The sequence below is a fragment of the Microchirus variegatus genome (assembly GCF_963457635.1).
Source record: "Microchirus variegatus genome assembly, chromosome: 1".
Lineage (NCBI taxonomy): Eukaryota > Metazoa > Chordata > Actinopteri > Pleuronectiformes > Soleidae > Microchirus > Microchirus variegatus.
This window is the reverse complement of record NC_139802.1, coordinates 14280911-14300619: the sequence shown is the minus strand read 5'-3', so window position 1 is coordinate 14300619 and position 19709 is coordinate 14280911. Positions and strand designations below refer to the sequence as shown.

The window sequence follows — 19709 nt, the reverse complement described above, 5'->3', positions numbered from 1 at the left end:
CAAGTGCGATATGGGAATTGATCAGTGTAAGTCGATTTGGATAAAAGTGTCAACTAAATCAGCGGTCCCCAACCACCGGGCCGTGGACCCTGGTCGTTTAGTACCGGGCCGCACAGAAAGAATAAATAACTTGAATAAAAATAACAATATTTCCGTTTTATTTACATTTATTTTACATCTGAACAATGTTTTATTTTGAAAAATGACCGGATTCCCTCCGTTACATCTGTCTATGACTCACTCTTGGCGCATCCCGAGGGAGATCGCTGGCCAGAGTGTTTGAATTACGAGAGCCGCTGCAGAGATTTCTCTCAGAAAAGAAGTCACCGGTGGCAGCACATTTCAGTGAAAGGAGTGAGTCGCAAAACTCGCTTACTGTGCAACGTATTCAGCCTACAAACCTACACATAAATAAGTAAATGAACTAATGGCCAAGACCGCAGACCTCACTCACTCGCACTCTTTTCTCTCTCTACCGCCCGCGCTCTCGTCGCATACTGATCTTGATGAACAACAAACAAATGCAGAGTCCTGATCAATAGTTTTGTGCAAGTCATTTAAGGTCCCGACTCTTGTTCCAAATGTGACAGGCTTCTTTCAGCGATGGAAACAAATATATCAACATTAATGAAATGTTTACAGCTGTTGTGTGTATTTTATTTTGAAGGCACGTTTAAGCGTTACCATAGAGACCAGAGAGCGTTAGGGGGCCGGTCCGTGAAAATATTTCCTGATATTAAACCGGTCCGTGGAACAAAAATGGTTGGGGACCGCTGAGCTAAATGACATGTAATGTAATGTAAAAGTGCTACAGTCACGATGATTTACAGTCTCCAGTTAACCTAACCTGATGAGAGTGTGGTGGTCAAAGATCAAGGTCTATTTGTCCTCACAAAACACATTTTCATGTATATGTTAATTACGACGCAATTTTTCACAAATGCTAAACAAAGCTAACAAGACAGTAAATCTATTAGTCCATTCCTCTATCTTTTTGTATTTAGAGCCACATGAGCCAATTCTCAAAATCCTCAAAAACAGTATATTTCAAGTTGTTCCAGGAATTTATGGAAGCTGACATGATTTATAGGCTATGAGATTTATAATAGACTTGGATTGTCAAAACTTGTTAATACCACATAACAACTTTTCAGCACTAAGGGCAACACTACTGGGAGTGATTTAGAAACATGAGAAGGATAACAGCAAAAGCAAAAGTCACAGCTGGAAGCAGGAATATGGACAAAACACCCAAAAACGTTGGATATGAAACATTTTGGCAATTGGGTTGAAATTCTAGAGTTAGAGTGTGCAATTTGTCTGTATTATTATAGACTCCAGTGTGCAGATTAATCTGAAGATTCAGATTCATGTGCGCGTTTACCCTGTTCCGGAGCGTTTATATTTGCATTGCTTCATAATTTGCAAATTTACCCGGAGTGTGAATATATTAGACGGCAAGTTAACATTCAGCTTGTGCTTCCTCCTCCTCGTCTGACCTTCATTCTGTATAAAAATACTTTTTTAATACGAGACAAAAAAAAATGATGTGCTGGCTCAATCAATATCTATTGGCTGAATGGGCATTGCTTTGTCTGTCTAGTGTGCAAAGAGGCCAAAGCTGACCTGGCATTCCTTGTTGACGGCTCCTGGTCCATCGGAGACGACAACTTCATGAAGATCACGCGCTTCCTCTACAGCACCATGGGATCGCTGGATCTGATTGGACCAGACGGCACCCAGGTCAGTCCCGTGACCACACATTTGCTTTAGCTTAGAGGAGGAATTTAAGACTAAAACAACAGAGATTCAGTTTTAGCCACACTTTACTTAACCTGCCTACTTTTCCTCACATGTCATTACACAGGGATTTTGAATATAACATTTTTTTAGAATGCCGTCTCGACCGCCTCCGTCTGATTGATGTTACCCTGAGTCTCCCTGGGAGCAGTTTTTCTCATTTATGTCTGTTAGGGGTTTTAGTCTAAAAGTCTGTCCATTGAAAATGACTGTATACTGGACTAGTTTGTTGTTGCATCTGTGCATACCTCTGAGAATGAGATGCAGAGCAGATGCTGAGGGTCTACCCAAAAGTGCAGCTTCACAGTCAACTATTATAATACTTGAATAAAGAGATTGTTTACTTAAGTATAATCTGTGGCTAAGAAAGGCCACTTATACAGGAGGAAGTTGCTTTTTCAAATGTACTTTTATCCCAGCAGGCCCCATGGTTGCAACAGTTAGCACTCTCAGGTTTTCTTACGTCTTGCACTCTAAATTGATTCTACGTGTGAGAGTGGATGGTTGTTTGTCTCTTTGTCCCTGTGATGGACTGGCGACCTGTCCAGTGTGTACCCCGCCATTGGCCCTATGTCACCTGGGATTGGCACCAGCATGTGGAGGATAGAGTGGTAGAAGATGAATGAATGACTTTTATCCCACACAATTTCAACAACAAAATCTCCTTCATGTGCTGCGACCATTTCACCCCAAAGCTACTCAGAGAAGAGGAGAGGGATGGAATTTTTTTTTTAATTTTGTCTCAAATCTCCCTGCTTTCAATCAATAGATAATGTGGGAAAAAAAGGAAGTAGGTGCTCCTTGATGCTGTTAGTGTCCTTGTCACTTTTAAACTTCAGACAGAAATAGAGCATTTTTCATAGATTAGGTGAAATAATGAACCTTGAACAATCTGAGTTCACTCCTCACGAGGATGGCTGCTGCTGCTGCTGCTGCTGCTTTGGAGCTAGGTTTTCTCGATCTCTCCTCTGAGAAATCAGCGCAACCACAACCTTGTAAGTTTCGTTAAGTAAGAGAAAACTTTAAACACGTTTTCGATTAACTCCGCTCATTTGCTTTCTTTTGTGTTTTGTGCCAGAAGACATTACCCGTCTGGCAGAAATAGTTGTCTTAATAAATTAAGGGTAAATGCAGCACAAACTGGGATAAACACCAAACACTTCAAACCTCTGACAAATGCACTTGATCCTTCATAATCTTGTCTCTTATTACTAAATCACATAACGGCAATGATTACTACCATGTACACTGCATCTGATTGGGTCTCATGTTTCACGTTCATCACTAGGTAATGGCTTTAACTTGAGGTTACTATTGTCATCATGAACTAATTTCTTTGTGCTTCCTGCCTGCATGCCCCCCCCAAAATAAATCAGCAGAGCTCAGCAGCTTCATTTGTCACACTGTAGAGGTGCTTGCTAAACCATTTTCTTTCATTTGTGGAATGTCTGCTGTTAAGCAGTTTGTTATCCTCACTATGTGCCGTAACCCTCTGGCAGTGGGCTACCAAGAGCAAAACACCGTCTGTAATGTGAGAGAGTTGGCTGGTTAATGTAGGTCGCCCCGAGCCAAGAACAGCACCATTAGCAATCTGGAGGTAATGATTGTTGTTCTCCCCTCTTACAGAAAGGCATTTAGATTGATTATAGCTGCGATTTGGGAATTTGAACATATACATACTTAGTGTCTGCCCAGAGTAATTGTATACATGCATATATTTATGTAAATGAAAGCGAGCGAGTTGCATAAAATAAGTCTGTAATATTTCCATTTGACAGAGCGAACAACTTCTCCGCGTTAAGATCACCGGAAAGTGACCGCGTGAGAAATGCTCATACCTGTGATCCATCACTTTCGCTCATATTAAACGTGAACATTCTACACTTTAAATGGAAAAAGTCACATTTTTGGCTTCTAGTGTGTCACATCTGTACAGTATTTCCTCTGTGGAGCGGTTCAGAAACACTCAATTTGGCCTAGGGTGTCTGGAGGTGGCTACGGGGGATGGGGGTCAGGGGAGGGGGGGTTACTGCATGGTGTGTCCTGCCCCCGTTTGTGTCCCGCGGCAGACATACAGCCTACACTGTGGCTGTGTGGGGATCTCTCGCTTTAGTTTTCTTTCTGTCTTCTTCTTCTTAGTCTGTTTATGAGAATTATCCATCAAATTCTATTATTATTATTATTTTTTAATATTTATTTATTTTTCCCTCATTCGTCCCCTCCCTCCCTCTTACACCCATGATGAAGATGATTTGTGGTCATTGTTACAGTTATTATTATTAGTAGTAGTAGTTATTAATAGTTCCGTCGTGTGTCTCTTTGTATGTAACCTTTAAATGCATTTTGAAAAAAAAAAAAAGAAACACTCAATTTGTCTAATTGCAGCATTTCCTTCATCACACAAAGGTAAAAGGAAAATGTTTTTTGAAAAGAGTTTTTGGACTCAAAAAGCAAAAAGCACATAGTTAATACCACATGGGCTACTGAGAGTAATACTTGTTTTTTTGTAGTCAAAGTGGATAAATAAATAAACTGGAACTCTTAAATATATAAAGACACTGCAGTGGTATTATTTTGACTGATTTTAATGTTTTTAATGTGTGCTCTCAACCTAATAAACATGTCTTTCTGTCTCTCTCTCTCTCTCCAGGTGGCAGTTGTTCAGTTCAGTGACGATGCTCGGACAGAATTCCAGTTAAGTTCCCATAGCAACAAAGAAGTGCTGCTGGAAGCTATTCAGAGGATCAGATACAAAGGAGGAAACACCAAGACAGGTCAGAAGAGTGAACTAGTGATGTTAATGTAGTAATGGTTACACGCGTTAAGGTATCGGTCGCAAATGTTCCTCAACTATGTCGACAAAGCGATCTCTCCTCGGAGTACAGCTGTTCTGGAGATCTGGAGATTCATGAGATCAGATTACACAAGTGTCATCAGGGTTTGTTCTCGTCCTTGTTGCATTCAAGGTTGAGATCGAAACGTTGAAATCAGCTGAACCCTCAGCACAAAGCTGGATCTGAATCCTTCACACATTTGTCTCACATTTTTCAGACAAGTGGATTGACTTTGCTGGTCTGCTGAACCTTGACTGATCAAAACCTGGTCTTGATAAGCAAACTTAAAAAAAAAAGGGGGAAAGTGATGATGTCACTTTTCCTTATCACACTTTTTTTTATCACATCTTGGTCTCGGTCAGGAGACAAACGAGGCTGTTTGGGCTGTAAAATTTATGTCAAAATGTCCAGCTGCGAAGGTGAATTTCATTAATGTGAATTTACAGGTTATGCTTTTAATCATCTGGAGTTTCGGTCACGTCTTGGCGCCTGTGTCCTTGAGTTCTACGTCCACTCTAGTGCCGATCACATCATCATCATCATCATCATCTCCCCTCTTCACTCTTCCTCCCTCATCATCCTCCTCGTTCTCCTCTGTTCACTCCTCCATCTCTTCTTCTCTCTGTCTGGTCATTAACCCGTTCTCCAGTCATCTTTCTCTCCTCAGTGTTCGTTCTCATGTGTCTCCAGTTCTTCATCTTCTGTTTCTTCATCTTTCTCCCTTTGTTCCATTACGCTCTCTCTCTTCAACCCTCTTTTCTTCACTAAACTCCCTCTTCTGTCTGCTTTTCCTCTACTTCGTATACAGTAGCTGAATTAATCATGTGGCACTATGTGGAGTTTTGTCATTACAACTGCTTCAGATAAAAGTGAACTTTATTATGTATTATTTTGGTGGTGTTATGTGATACAGTACAGTGTTTAAACATACACAGTACCTTAACCTCCTACATCCTGTTCCTCTGGTTCATTAAGAGGTATGCTAGTTTCACTGTCTCATGTTTAAGGAAAGTCTTTTACTCTCTAAACCTTAAACGATTCCCCTTTTTTTTCGTTCTTAAACCTCAATTTGTCCTCAGAGACTCTGTCGGAGCCCCTCGCTGTGCTTAAATCTGCTAAAGCCTTCAAATAAAAGCCTGTAGCTTTGTTCCTCTTTAACCCTTAGCCTCTGGCAGTTATATCTGTGTAGAAGCCAACAAGAAACCACACAGCTTCACCGCTGATGTATGTTTTTAGTGTAAGCGGTTAAGTTGCTTTATATCCTTTGTTCAATAACCCCGGGTTGAGCAAACATCAAAATTATTTATTTTATTTATTTAGTTATTAAACACTTGCACAAGTTGAAGTCACAAAGCTTGTATCAATTACAAAGAGGAGTTTTTTTTTGTTGTTGTTTTTTTTTTGCAGGGATGATGTTATAAAATACTGTAGGTAGGTTTGTAACGCGTTTCATTTCCACAAACCCCAGAGCTCCTGCTGTAACAACAGGAGCTCTTTATTCAGTATCACTGCAGCGGTTGTTACTTAATCACAAGTGACAGCTGCTTTCTAAGCAAACTTCCAGATCTGATCCTCTTATAAACCCATTTTTCAGAACAGTGTGTAAATTATGTTACCTCCACTACAGTTAGTACTTTCCTGAGTCAATTCCCTATCCTGAGATTATATTTTGGGATTTTTTATTTGCAGTTATACATCATGGCATTAGTGAGCATTTGACTGGCTAAGTGAGTGATTGATTTGAGGTTGCTGCTGCTGTAATCATCTTTATCCCTGTATATATATATATACTCTAGTGCATATGCGTCCAACTCGAGGCCCATGGGCCACATCCTGCCCGCCATGCAATTGTAATTGCCCCGTGAGATAATGTAATATCTTTCCTGCTCCTCCAGTGACACACTTATTAATAATACACATCAAGTTACCTGTAAAAGAAATAAACAAATTAAATTAAATTCCTCTGAAAACACAGCTGGAACCAGAGGAATGTTATTTATAGTTTCCTCCCTCTCTTCTTTATACATCCAGCCATGACTATACTGCTGATTTCAATGGTAACTCATTCATAAATTTCAGCAATATTTACCACTGTTCTACATTTGTTCTATTGTGAGTACACTCTTAGAAATAAAAGTGCTTATTAGAACCATATAAGGTTCTTCGACTTATCCTCATAGGAGAACCATTTTTGGTTCCAGGTAGAACCTTTTTATTAAGGTTCAACCTTTTTGGAGGGTTCCACCAAGAACCTTTTTTAAAACCCTCTATTCAAGAAAGGGGTTTTAAAGGGTTCTATTGATCAAAATGATTCTTACTGGAACCATCAGTGTTACCAAGAACCCTTTCCCGAAGAAAGGGTTCTCCATCCTCATAGCAGAACCCTTTTTGGCTCCAGGTAGAACCTTTAGAGGGTTCCACCAAGAACCCTTTTAAAACCCTTTATTCAGGAAAAGGGTTTTAACGGGTTCTCTGGATCAAAATGGAACCACCAGTGTTACCAAGAACCCTTAAAAAACCCTTTCTTCGGGAAAGGGGTTTTCAGAAGCAAATGGTTCCAGGTAGAACCTCTGCCCTTGTAGAAGAACCCTTTTGGAACTCTTATTTCTAAGAGTGTACTCCAACTGATGTGCATGTACGTTGAAATAACTGAGGCTATTCCATGGGTGAATTACTGTAATCAATCTTATTTTATATAAAAAAAGTATTCTTTGCATTTGCTAATATTATCTTAACATGACACATTTTGTAAATTTGGTTTATTCTTTTATATCATTTTATTTTTTCTGGCTCTCAACTTGGACACAAGTCCTGTGAGTTCAGCCCCCTCTGTGACTCTGTTTGTGACCATGTAGTAACATTGTGACGTACAGTATTTAAACAAGTGTCAGTATTCATGTGTTTGATTAGTCAGGATGTGATTACAGTCTAATAATTCTTCATTAGCTAGAGTGACTTCAGTTGCGCTGTTGTATGAGGCCCTCACTAGATTTTCAAAGACCAGGAGATTGTTACAACTTCACAAATTGTTTTTTTTTTGTTTTTTTTACAAACAGCCCATGAACATGTTCCTCTGACTCATCATAAAAACATTCAGAATGTAATGTACATTTTCAGCAATGTCTTTTGTAAAGTAATTCTTAGACAACAATACAGTAACTCTTAAAGGATTATGTGATTAATAACACGCTCTGCTCATAATTCCCCGCAGAGAAAATTATAGACTCTCTGTCAGATTTTGACTGAACATCTCTGACTTCATTGTATTGCACAACAGGGTTGATGGTTTTAGATGATTTCAACTTCTTTTATATCCCCATACTGTTTCCATATTCTCAGTTTGTCTCTTGTATTGTTTCCATGTGACCGTAACAAAAACTGTTGCCAGATAAAAGGCCAAAGCCAAACTCACATGGATTAGTTCACTCACGCAAACTGATGGATCACTGATCAATGACATGTTTTTCAGCCCAGCATCCACTGATGCAGTGGGTTTTTTTTTTCTCACCCACTTTTTCATGGTCTATTCTTCCCTGTCACACCGATCACATTTGATTCTCCTCTTTCCCTCCGCGCTTGTCCTCTTACCCGCTCTTCTCCTCCGTCCTCCACCACCCGATGAGCACCTCGTCCCTCCGTCTCATGGCCTCCTCCCCTCTTCTCTGTCCCGTGTCTCACTTCATGCCTGACTAGCTGCTGTAATTCCAGTCTCGCCCAGCGTGATCAGAGGACAGCGTAGAAACAGATGTATCACTGGCAGATGTCAGACATCACAACACGGTACAGGCCAAGCACACTGTCATTTTTCACCACTGACAGCTCAGTGGAAAGAAAAAAAAGAATTGATTTTTTCCAAAAACAGAAAAATAGTGCAGTAATAAAAATTATATTATCAATAATGAATAATACCCCTGTACTTTTAAACTAAATAGTGATATAAGATGTTGGTTTATTATGCAAAATGTGCTAAATGTTCAGTTTTAAATCAAAGCCTTATGTGTGATGTCATGGGAACATGAAGAAAATTCATAAAAGCAAAGGTTTTGCTTTTCTGCCAAAGCACAGCTGCGCAAATGACAACAGCATAAGCATATCCAAAATAACAACAGGGCCTTTTTCTGTCTGAATAAAACAGATCAACATGTCTGCTAGTTGAAATTATGTTGTTGGTAAACGAATAACACACTGACATCCTCCTGACTGAGCCTGCATGTGTGTGAGGGGAAGAGTGTGTGTCGCACTCAAACTCAGAGACTGTCGGATCATTTTCCCTGCGTAACATCATAACTGCTGTGAAATGATCAGAGAAATGTTATTGTCCAATTCTCTCTCTCACTCTCTTCTCATTGAGCTTTAGCATCATAAAGGTGCAGATTCAGTTACAAACATCAAACCGACTGTGGTCGGTGCTCATTAGAAAATACAGAGGACACCTTCCAGTAAACACCCAAGTTGAGCAGAGAGAACAGTCTGTCTGTCCGTCTATGGAGGACAGAGAAGAACTGCTGAATGCAATATATACAGTGAATGTATTGACACCATACACAGAGCTTTTAACTTCACACACTCTTGTTCATCCAATCGCTAATTTGTAAATTGACGGTCCTATTGCTGCTTCTTATGACATTGTTTTTCAGAAGAAGTTCTCCGAGAGCCCTCTCTTGATAAACTATCTTGAAAACAAGAGTGAGAGTAGAAAAGTGTGAAAGGACAAAAAGGAGTTGAGCAGATTAATGGCAGCAGTTGTCGAAGTCATTTTGAAAAGGTCAGACGGAGGAGCTATATATGAACAATGCAAATCACGATAGACAATATGCAAATATTGACATTAGACTGAAGTGACCTACTTGAGTGTGGTGGGAATGGAGAGACTGAGCTTATTGGTAAGCGTTAACAAAACAGCCATATTTGCACACGTGATGCTGCACATATACAGGAGCTGTTTAGATCAATTAAGGTCACTTAGTCTTTTTGTCTTGTTTTCCTGTGACTTTGCCTTGTACTTTGTATCTCCTCAGACAACAGAGTCACTTTAGTTGTCACTGGCAAAAAAAAAAAAAACTTTGTTGCAAGATATATTAAAATTATAACGTTTATTTCCTTAGACATTTTATATTCTGTATAGCATTTCCTGTGCTTGAAGCACAGTGGTACACATGAGGTATAGCTGAATACATCTTGGTTGCCTGTTGTGGGAGTGTCTTTTAACATTTTTGAGCTGTCAGGATGGATTTTATTGAATGACTAAATCAATTATTGACCTCCACATTTTATAAAGTTCCCCCCAAATGTATTATTATCATTTTTTTTTCAGCATCTGTATTTGGATGTTTCTTGGCATTTTGTTATCTCTCCATGCTCTGCTTTTAGGAGAGTATAGGTCAATCATTTACTTTATTTATGACAGTGAATGGATAATTAATATATATTTTTTTAAATGAATATGTTAAGCAAAGGTCTCAAGCTTTTACCTTCGAAGAGGGCGTATTTTTCAGGTGGTTAATGAGCTCATTCCTGCTTCCAACAAGTTTGTCAGAAATGAGCCTCACTGTTGGCACATTCAGAGATTTGCTGATATTATATCCATTACAAAATGAAGAATATTGCTGATGGTTCTAAAGAAAAAATGATGTAGAGAGTCTGCACTGTTAAAGGATAGGACTGGTGTTTTACAAAACAAGTTGTGTGTTTTTCTTTATTCTTTTTGCTTCCAAGCAGCCGCTGGTTAATATTAATTTCAGTTTTGCATTAAAATAACTTTGCAAAACATTAAAAAAAGGTAAACATTTTTGACAGTGTGTTTTTATTGGTTCATCCGAGATGTGCATAAAAAAAAACAGCATTCAGATTTGCTGGGAAATGTACTGTACTGTTAGACTCTGTGAGAGAACTGAAAACAAAACATATCACCAGTGAATCTCGATTAAATAAACAGGCGATTTGTGTCAGGGAAGTGTTGATATGCATGAGCAAAACACAGAGTATCAGGTTTTATATCCCTGCTGTGCATCGACAGGAATATGTCTGGGTGTCACGTGTCATTTGAGCCAATGATCATAAAGTATATTGGACAAGCCAATAACAGTGGAATTATGCACTGCAGAAAAAGAGACATGCTCCCTTTGTGTAATGCAACAAAAATATTCATCCGCTGTTTAACTCTCTGCAAGATAATTGTACAGTTAAAGACCTTTGTAGAGTTCAAAGGTAATATTCATAATATAATAACAGCTGTTCTAAATCTATTGGTTTCTTCTGGTCCTCCGTCAGGTCGGGCCATCAAACATGTGAAAGAGTCCATTTTCACTCCAGAGGCTGGAGCCAGAAGAGGTATTCCCAAAGTCCTGGTTGTCCTTACAGACGGCCGTTCACAAGACGATGTCAACAAAGTGTCCAAGGAAATGCAGATGGAGGGTGAGTGTTTTTGTCTAAAGTCTAAATACACCTTGATTTATCAATTCTGAGTCTAATAGTGTAGGTTGTGTGTGTTGGCGGGAAACATAACCACTCATATGGAAATCCATAACTCTAACAATGTGTATCATTTGGCTATTTAATCCTCTCAATTGAGTTTAATGATGTAATAAATCCTCTTGTTTGAATCCATTTTCAGGCTACATCATCTTTGCCATTGGCTTTGCGGATGCAGACTACGGAGAGCTGGTGAATATTGCCAGCAAACCCAGTGACAGACACGTCTTTTTTGTGGATGATTTGGATGCCGTGAAGAAAATAGAGGAACAGCTCATTACCTTTGTCTGCGAAGCTGCCACTGCCAGTGAGTAACGCCACCTAATGCGTAAAGCAGAGACAGTGTAGGATATCAGAGGGAAGATTTCAGACAATTTAGACGGAGACGCAGACAGAGTGATGAAGGAGACGAGGCACAAAGGAAGAGTGAGGGAGGGAACATGAAATGACTGAGGGGGAAAGTAAAGGGGATTTATTTGAAGGATGAAAATTTTAAGGGTCCAGTGTGTGAAATTTGGCAACATTTGTTGGTTTTATTGGTTGCATGTAACTCCCTCACCTCACTCTTCCCTTCCAAGTGTATTGGAGCACCCGTGTAGCCTTCAGTTAAAACTCAAAATATGTTTAGTTTGTCCATTGTGGCCTACTGGAAAAATATGTTGGGCCAAATTGGCGGCCTCCGTAGAGCTGACCTGGGTTCTGAAAAAAAAAAAAATGTAAAGGCTCATTCTGGGGAAAAGAAAAAACGACTAAAAGATTATTTTCTATTTTTTCAGCTTGTCCGTCTGTTTTGATGAGTGGTAACACTTTGGCAGGTAAGAAGAGTAAGACGGTATTCTGCTCCACCATCAGAGCCCTGGATGCAGAGCCAGTGATAAATGATAAAGATTCCGTCTCTCGGCAGGTTTTCGCATGATGGAGAAGTTTGGCCTCGTCGAAAAGGAGTACAGCACCATTCCTGGAGTTTCTCTGGAGCCAGGTTCATTCAACAGCTTCCCCTGTTACAGGTTACACCCCGACGCGCTGGTGTCACTGCCCACCAAGTGAGTAATGACGCATGTTTTTATGTTTTGTGTGGTTTTTTTGTGTTTTCACTGATTTAGTTGACAAATGAGTCAACTGTACATCATACAGAGGTTTATGTCTGGCAATTTCTGTCAGTGATGGGGTAAAAATATTAAATAAATAATATTCATTAGTTGATGTATAAGTTTTGATTCACTGAGTCACATCACTGCATGTAAATACTGTCCACCGTGTTCTGTAATTGACTGCTTTGCAGTGGGATAGAAAGGAAAGGAAGAGTTTTACTTGCAAGACGCAATTTAGAAAAGTACTACAGTACAACAGTCATTGTCAAATTGCACATTAATCAAAATTATACATAACTAGTGGCTGGTAAAAGTTTTACGAACTAAAAAGTTATAAGAAAGTTGTTTCGATGAATTAGTACGAGAAAACAGTCATGCATCATTTCCTCTCCAGAGCATACCCCCCGTTTTTTTTATTTATTTTTTTTAATTTCATATCAGACTGTACTATCATTCAAGCTTAAGATTAGTCTGTGTTCTGTATTATTTTGATTCTGCTCTGATGTTTATCCCCCCTCGCTTGGAGACCGGGAGTGGTCACAGTCAGCAGGACACAAACACTACAGCTCTTTGAATTATGAGCCAACAGAGGACAATGAACAATTCAACAGACCTGCCAAAAAAAAATGACTTGATTCTTTGGATGTTGGCTAACTCCTGGGGAACTAACATGAAAGATAACAAATCAAAGATTTTCCCTTTGACTTTGTTGGATTATCTTTAAGGGCCACTCAGCACCCGGGCTGTTAAGTTATGTTAACTAACAAAAGCAGTTCCTGTCCCCAGCGTCACCAGCCACAGATAATGATCTTGAAGATTGGGTTATTTGTTGTCTGTTGCCTCAGTTCAATTTTTCTTTATGTATAAAACATGCCAACCAGACAACCAGATTTGCGAAATTATGAATTTCCTATCATTCAGACATTAATTTTCTAAAATACAGTAATTACAATCTGTAAAAACTGAATGAATTAAACTATAATTAATTAAACTATACCCTATAATAGAAACACTAATTACCATCTGTGGCACATATCTTCTTTGCCCATTTAATGTCCTGTAAGTACCCATGGAACAGACAGTCACTGTTGTTTCTGTGTTTGTGTATCAATAATTCAGTTTGACCAGGGCAACAGAGAATACCTGATGGAGCTATCATCCAATTTATTATGTAGTACTTTGATTTGATTTACAGTCAACCAGCACCACTTGTAATGAACAGAGACTTAATTTACATAAGGTGGAAATAAATTGTTGGATATATTTCTCAAAGATAGTTGCAAATGTGATAAGATTAACTTAGCACTGTACCAACTGTACCACAGGGAAATATTCAAATATAAAACATGTGCATATGAAAACTTCACAGGAGCATCCAGTGCCACCTGTTATGTCTTTTTATGTCTGTCTTGAATCACTTTTTATCCTTTTTTATGCTTCCTGTTACTGTTCAGTTTGTGAAAAGTGTCGTTGATGAGTGCTCTGCAAAGTTGTAGCTTGGATGAGTTAAACCTGAAGTGCTCGGAGGCAACTGCGCGAAAAAAGAAATGAGGCTTCCTGATCAAAAAGTGCAGAGCACTCAAAGAGTCGAGGCGGTGAAAAAGCATTCACACCTCAGCTGAAAGAGACAATGGCACTTTGAAAAGGAACCAAGGAGACAGAGAACGTGTCTGCAGGGCACTGCTAAAAAATCACCATCTCTCTGTGTGTGTGTGTGTACCAGGTATCTTCACCCTGAAGGTTTACCCTCTGACTACACCATTTCAATTATGCTACGCCTACTCCCGGAGACCCCCCACGAACCCTTTGCATTGTGGGAAATCCTCAACGCTGACCACGAGCCATTGGTGGGACTAATCCTAGACAGTGAGTTTTTGTTGTTGTTTTTTTCATCTTTGTTTGTTTGTCACAGTGATGTGCTTGAACGTGACATCTTGAAACTTCAGATTTTACAAATGAGTCTATACCCATACACAAAAACATGTGACATTTTTCATCCATGGTGACTTGCTTTTAAATGAGCATAGCTTTCTTCTTATAATTATTCTATCCTCAAAACATGGTAAATATGATGCAGAAATACCCAAAATGAGGCAGCAGATGGGGTGAGATGAGATATCATAAGACGTGATGATGGTGCAGTGGCTGTTTATGAGTCTCGCTACGATAAGCGATGTCACAGCAACGCTGCAAAAGAGGTGAACTCCCCTCGGGCATCCATTTTTAGAGGTTTATTGGACACCGCTAACTCGGAGGAGACGCGGGGCAAACCCCTGACCTGCTGCACAGACTATGTTACCAGCTGTCCTTCATGATCCTGGGAACCCCAGGAGTAGCCGGAGGAAGTTACATTTTGGCAGTTCTGCATCCCCTGTCGAGTCTGACACAGCAAGAAAAGGGGATGAAAAAGTTGAAAAGTGTTGTGGGTTTTTACACTGTGGTACATTTTACTGTTGCTGAAAACCATAAAAGTAGGGAAATATTTCATGGGCTAAATAAAAGTGTATGTGGATGATGGCACATCCAGTATCACGTATATTATCATAATAAAGATATTTGAGATATGCTCTGGTGGTTGCAATAAGTGCTTGGTGAAAAAAATATCTAAATTATAGTGATATGTTCATTTTAAATTAAATTAAATATTCTATGTTGCAAGGAGACCTGATAAAGTCTGCACTGTTTCTGTGTTAAAATAAATAAATATGTAACCTTTTCTCTTTCTCCACCTTAAGACTCTGGAAAGACCTTGACGTTTTTCAACATTGACTACAAGGGAGACTTCCAGAGTGTTACCTTTGATGACACAAAAATCAAAAAGATCTTCCACGGCAGCTTCCACAAGGTTAGTCTTTAATATGTGATGGAAATCACCTGATTAGTAAACTTTTGCATGGTGCTTACTTCTGTTTCATCATTGCAGTGTTGGTAGAAGATTGAGCTGATGGTCACAATAAATGTAAGACATTAGAGCTAATTGCACGTCTAGTCTGTGCTGCTGTGAGGTTCCCTTATTGGAAACATAGACTGTATATAAAAATTGACATTACCACCTGGGGGCGATTCCACTGGTTGCCAAAATAACTCTGTTAGAATTGAAGTAGGGATAATAAGCTCACTTCTCCAGTTTGTAGTTTGGCCGACATTGAACATGATAAGTATTATACTTAATTTCTCTTAAATGTGCAGTCATCGTTGCCCCACAATGAGACTTTTCTATTTTGTGTCAGGGACCAAATCGCCTGCCATTTGGGACCATCATGTTTTTACAATAACCCACAGTGGACAATCTAAACATCACTGGTGACTTTTGATGCCAACTGAAGGCTACACAGATTATCCAGCACATTTAAAAGGGAAATTTGAGGAGAGGGATATTCAGCTGTAACATGCAACTTTTACACAATATACCTTTAATGGCCTCAAACACTAGTTTTTTTTTTTACAATTTCGGCCACATGATAAACAGGTAGAGGTTAATCAGGATGCTCTAAACTGACCAAAGGTGTGAATGTGAGAGTGAGCGGTTGTTGGTCCCTGTGCACTGGACTGGCTGACCGGTCGAGGGTGTGCCTCTGTGTGTGTCGCCCTGTGTCGGTTTGGATTGGCCCCTCTAGCTTCCCTTGACCCTCACGTGGACAATATGTACCTGTCACACTATCTTGCAAGTGATTGTCTCAGAGAGTAAGCCCCATAGTGACTGCCTTTACAAGTTTGCATCACATAGCAACTTTTTGTCTGCTGAGTTCTGCTGCACTGAAACTCTGCAGTGCAGAAGGGGACTGAGGGAGCAGAACGCATTCTGCTGGGAAAGAGACACACACAAAAAGAAAGAAAGAACATCTGATGTATTGTGTTTTTTGTGTGTGTGTGTGTGTCTGTTGGGTGGTTTTCGAGTTTTTCGAATTTTTCCTCTTGACCTGTCAGTGCTGCTCTGGTGTGTTTGTGTGTGCAGATATAGTGATGACAGCCTTCTTGCCTCTTTTTGCTCAAGCTCTCATGCTCCGGCTGTTCTTGCTACACTGTTTTTTAAGTTGTGGACGATTTAGATTGGGAGTGAAACTGCAGATTTCATCATGCTTTTGACATTTTTTTTTTCTTTCCCATCCGGGCTCTGTTGTTAAACTTTTGTTTCATGCTACAAAATGTAACACCTACACACAATATACCATAAGTCCCAATCAATTATATATATATAAAAAAACAGAATTATAAAAAAGATGTCATAATTATGTACCATGATTATGTATTTTCATTCAATTGTGACTGGAGCGTTGACCATGAGTCAGTTTGTTCGTTTCTCTTCAACCATCAGTGCTGTGTTTATGTTATATCACATGCAAATGATCTTATTTCACATTGGATTGGATAGAAATGGAAGGCTGTGATGACATTTACTCAGATGTGATATTTAGTTAAACAGCAATAAAATGACCAAATCATTCAATAAATATAATAGTGCTGCAAATGCCTCTGTGGCATAAATAATGACGTTGTTTTGGAACTAACGGGCGAAGTAAATGACTAATTCATGGTGCAAAAAACATTTTGGCATGAAATATCTCCAACATTAGGCTGCATAGAATAATAATAGCAATTTGCTGAACGATCATAAATAATTTTGTCTTCACAAACGTTTGCTTTGATGTAGACACTGTTTAGGAGGCGTATTTAGAAGGCATTTGTTTTGTTATGTTTTAAAGGTGCATTATGTAACAATTTGGCCAAAAACGATTACTATACTCAAAATCAAAACACTGCGGCAAGTCGTATCCGCCCTCCCACTCCACCCCTCCCTTCCAGAGTCAAGGTTGCCAGCGCGGTTGACATGTAACTCCGTCAGGAACGAGCGAGGAACAAGCGTTTTATCATAAATGAGTGGCTCTAAGACACACAATTCTGACTCTACTGACTGCTATGATTGGTAGACGGAGGTACATGGCGCGTCATGCCAAAACATAATTTCAAAACATAAACAAACTTTCCGGTGAGGAAAATGCAAATATTTCTTTTTTACTAGTTTTATTGGTGAGTTCAGTATGTTATATGAACATTATTCCTGGTCCTCTGTGACATATTAGGAGGATTTCATGGCCAGTTTCTCTAAATTTATTTCATAATGCACCTTTAAATGACTTCAGCCCATGTAGGTTCAGCCTTTTTAGAGGATATATTGTTTACTGTCGAGCTGCTGTTGTGCAGCGTCTCTACTGGGATTGTCAATAGATTTCTGCTAAAAACAAACCAACACTCGTCCTCCAAGTCTCTGTAGTCTTCTCAGTTCTCAAAATGTCAGGCAATAGCTGTCCGTCATGTTCCGTGTCTTTTGTCGTCTCCATTGTTTTCTGTCCTGCTGTTGCAGAACATAACGATGTTGAGAGAGGCCAGAGGAAGTCTTCGTCTTTCATTTAGACAGGGTGGCAAGTGAATCGTGTGTGTGTGTGTGTGTGTGCGTGTGTGTGTGTGCGTGCGTGCGTGCGTGCGTGCGTGCGTGCGTGCGTGCGCGCGCGTGTGTGTGTGTGCCCATTATAAAGGGATTATCATTTGTAGACACATTGTATGAAAGCTGGAAAAGTAGGATCTGTCACGTCTTAGTCAAGCACTCTTGTACATTAGAAACACAACAGAACAAAAACAGTGAAGGACAGATGAACAGGAGAGGACATGGAAACACCTGTTGTGTTTGAGACACAAAGAGAAATATATATATATATATGTATATATATATATATATATATATATATATATATATATATATATATATATATATATATACAAGTAAAGAGACTTGAGATTTTTTATGTTTTTTTAAGTTGCCTTAAGTGGCCGTGAGCACTTAAAGCCTTAATACGGAGCCCCGAACATGGTCAAAAAAATAATAATTGTGACCTCAATATAGCTATAACGTGCGCACAAAATACTATTTCGTGCCCGCAATTTACTATTTTGAGGCCACAAAATAGTATTTCGACCACACGTTATAGCTATATTGCGGCCACAATTTAATCTTTTTTTGACCATGTCATGTTCGGGGCTCCGTACCTTAAAGCCTACCTTGTGTACGGTGAAGATTAACATGTGCTCCAGTGCTTTTGCAACTTTCTACCCTGTAATCCACAACATTTAATTGGATTTTTTTTTTTATAGTACTGTTAATTAATTCATACTTAGAAGGCTTTTTCCAGAAATACCAGTACTTTTGTGAAAGGAAGATTAAATAATAATAATAATGTATATTTAATATGTATTTATTAATTGATATTTAATGTACAATATAAACCAGAAATAAGAAGAAACCTGCTGCAGGGATGGATTCAGGAGATATAATGATGTGGTGTATTGGGGATTTATTGTCCTGATGATAAGCAACTTGATATTTAATCCAGATAGACTCGAGGATCTTAGACAGCCAAGTGGAATAAGACTACAGTAGATATATTTTGGATTATTTAGATATAATAATATAATATAATATAATATAATATATAATTATTTTAAGGTTGTAACCGTTGGTATGATGCTACACTACAGGCCCACATATTTTATGACGGGTTCTGCTTATCTGGATTATGATCACAGATCATAGATTTTTAAGGAGAGGGAGAAAACTAAAATATAATGTGTAAATGTAAAATCAAACAGATGTTATAGTGTGTAAAATGTAAAAATTATAAATACATAAAGTCGGGGAATTCTCGATATCATAACTATATAATAGCGTCATGTCATTACCTTAAAGTTTTCTGTTGCCAATGCAGAGCAGATATTTTCTTTTGCCTGGATGATCTAACACCACCCTCACTACTCTGCTACCCATAGTGTTTATACCGTCACATGCTGACATCTGAAAAGTGTATCTGCTTTGCACTTTACTCAAGTCTTTAAGTAAAAAGGTTGACAGGTGACACACAATTCATATTCATGCATCCATCCTTTTAAGGACATTGCATTTACTAATAAAACATTTTCTCACTTAAACCACAATTAAAATCTAACTCATCCAGTTCCTCAGGAATTAGGTTGCACATCATTAGGACCAGGTTTTAGTCTCTATGAGGACTACTGGTCCTGACAAAGTCGGTGTTTATACCAGAAAAGGTCCTAGAGAGGTAACAGATACAAGTACACCCATCCTCACCCACACATAAACACACACATACACACAGCTGAGTCAGCTGAAATGCTGATAGCCTCATCTACTCGGCTTCACATTATCTCACACAGCATGTTTAAAAACTGCCATAACACTTTAAGTGTTTGTGTTTCCATGCCTGCCAATTTTCCAGTTCCATTACTGTACCACTACTTCAATTTGTGCATCTCAGAGGGAGAGGGTGAGAATGCTGATTCACACCTCCAACTCTTTATCTCAGTCCCTTTTTATATTTTGTTATACTGCTCTTCTCTCCTCATCCTTAAGTTTTCTCTAAACGGGGATCCCTAGAATATTGGAATATTTTGAATATTTTGAATATTTTTGTTCATTCAATTCTGCTTTGAGCAGTAATTGAGT

At 39.0% G+C, this 19709-nt stretch overlaps 1 protein-coding gene across 1 annotated transcript in view; it reads left to right on the top strand.

Moving 5' to 3' along the window:
- The window catches only part of col14a1a (collagen, type XIV, alpha 1a), a 109455-nt gene that overhangs the window by 47589 nt on the left and 42157 nt on the right, over positions 1–19709 (top strand). The window contains exons 22-29 of the mRNA XM_083898982.1: positions 1604–1743; positions 4451–4574; positions 10905–11048; positions 11248–11412; positions 11882–11920; positions 12010–12148; positions 13920–14062; positions 14932–15041. Coding sequence (XP_083755108.1) covers positions 1604–1743; positions 4451–4574; positions 10905–11048; positions 11248–11412; positions 11882–11920; positions 12010–12148; positions 13920–14062; positions 14932–15041 — 1004 coding nt within the window. The remainder of the gene's footprint in view (positions 1–1603; positions 1744–4450; positions 4575–10904; positions 11049–11247; positions 11413–11881; positions 11921–12009; positions 12149–13919; positions 14063–14931; positions 15042–19709) is intronic.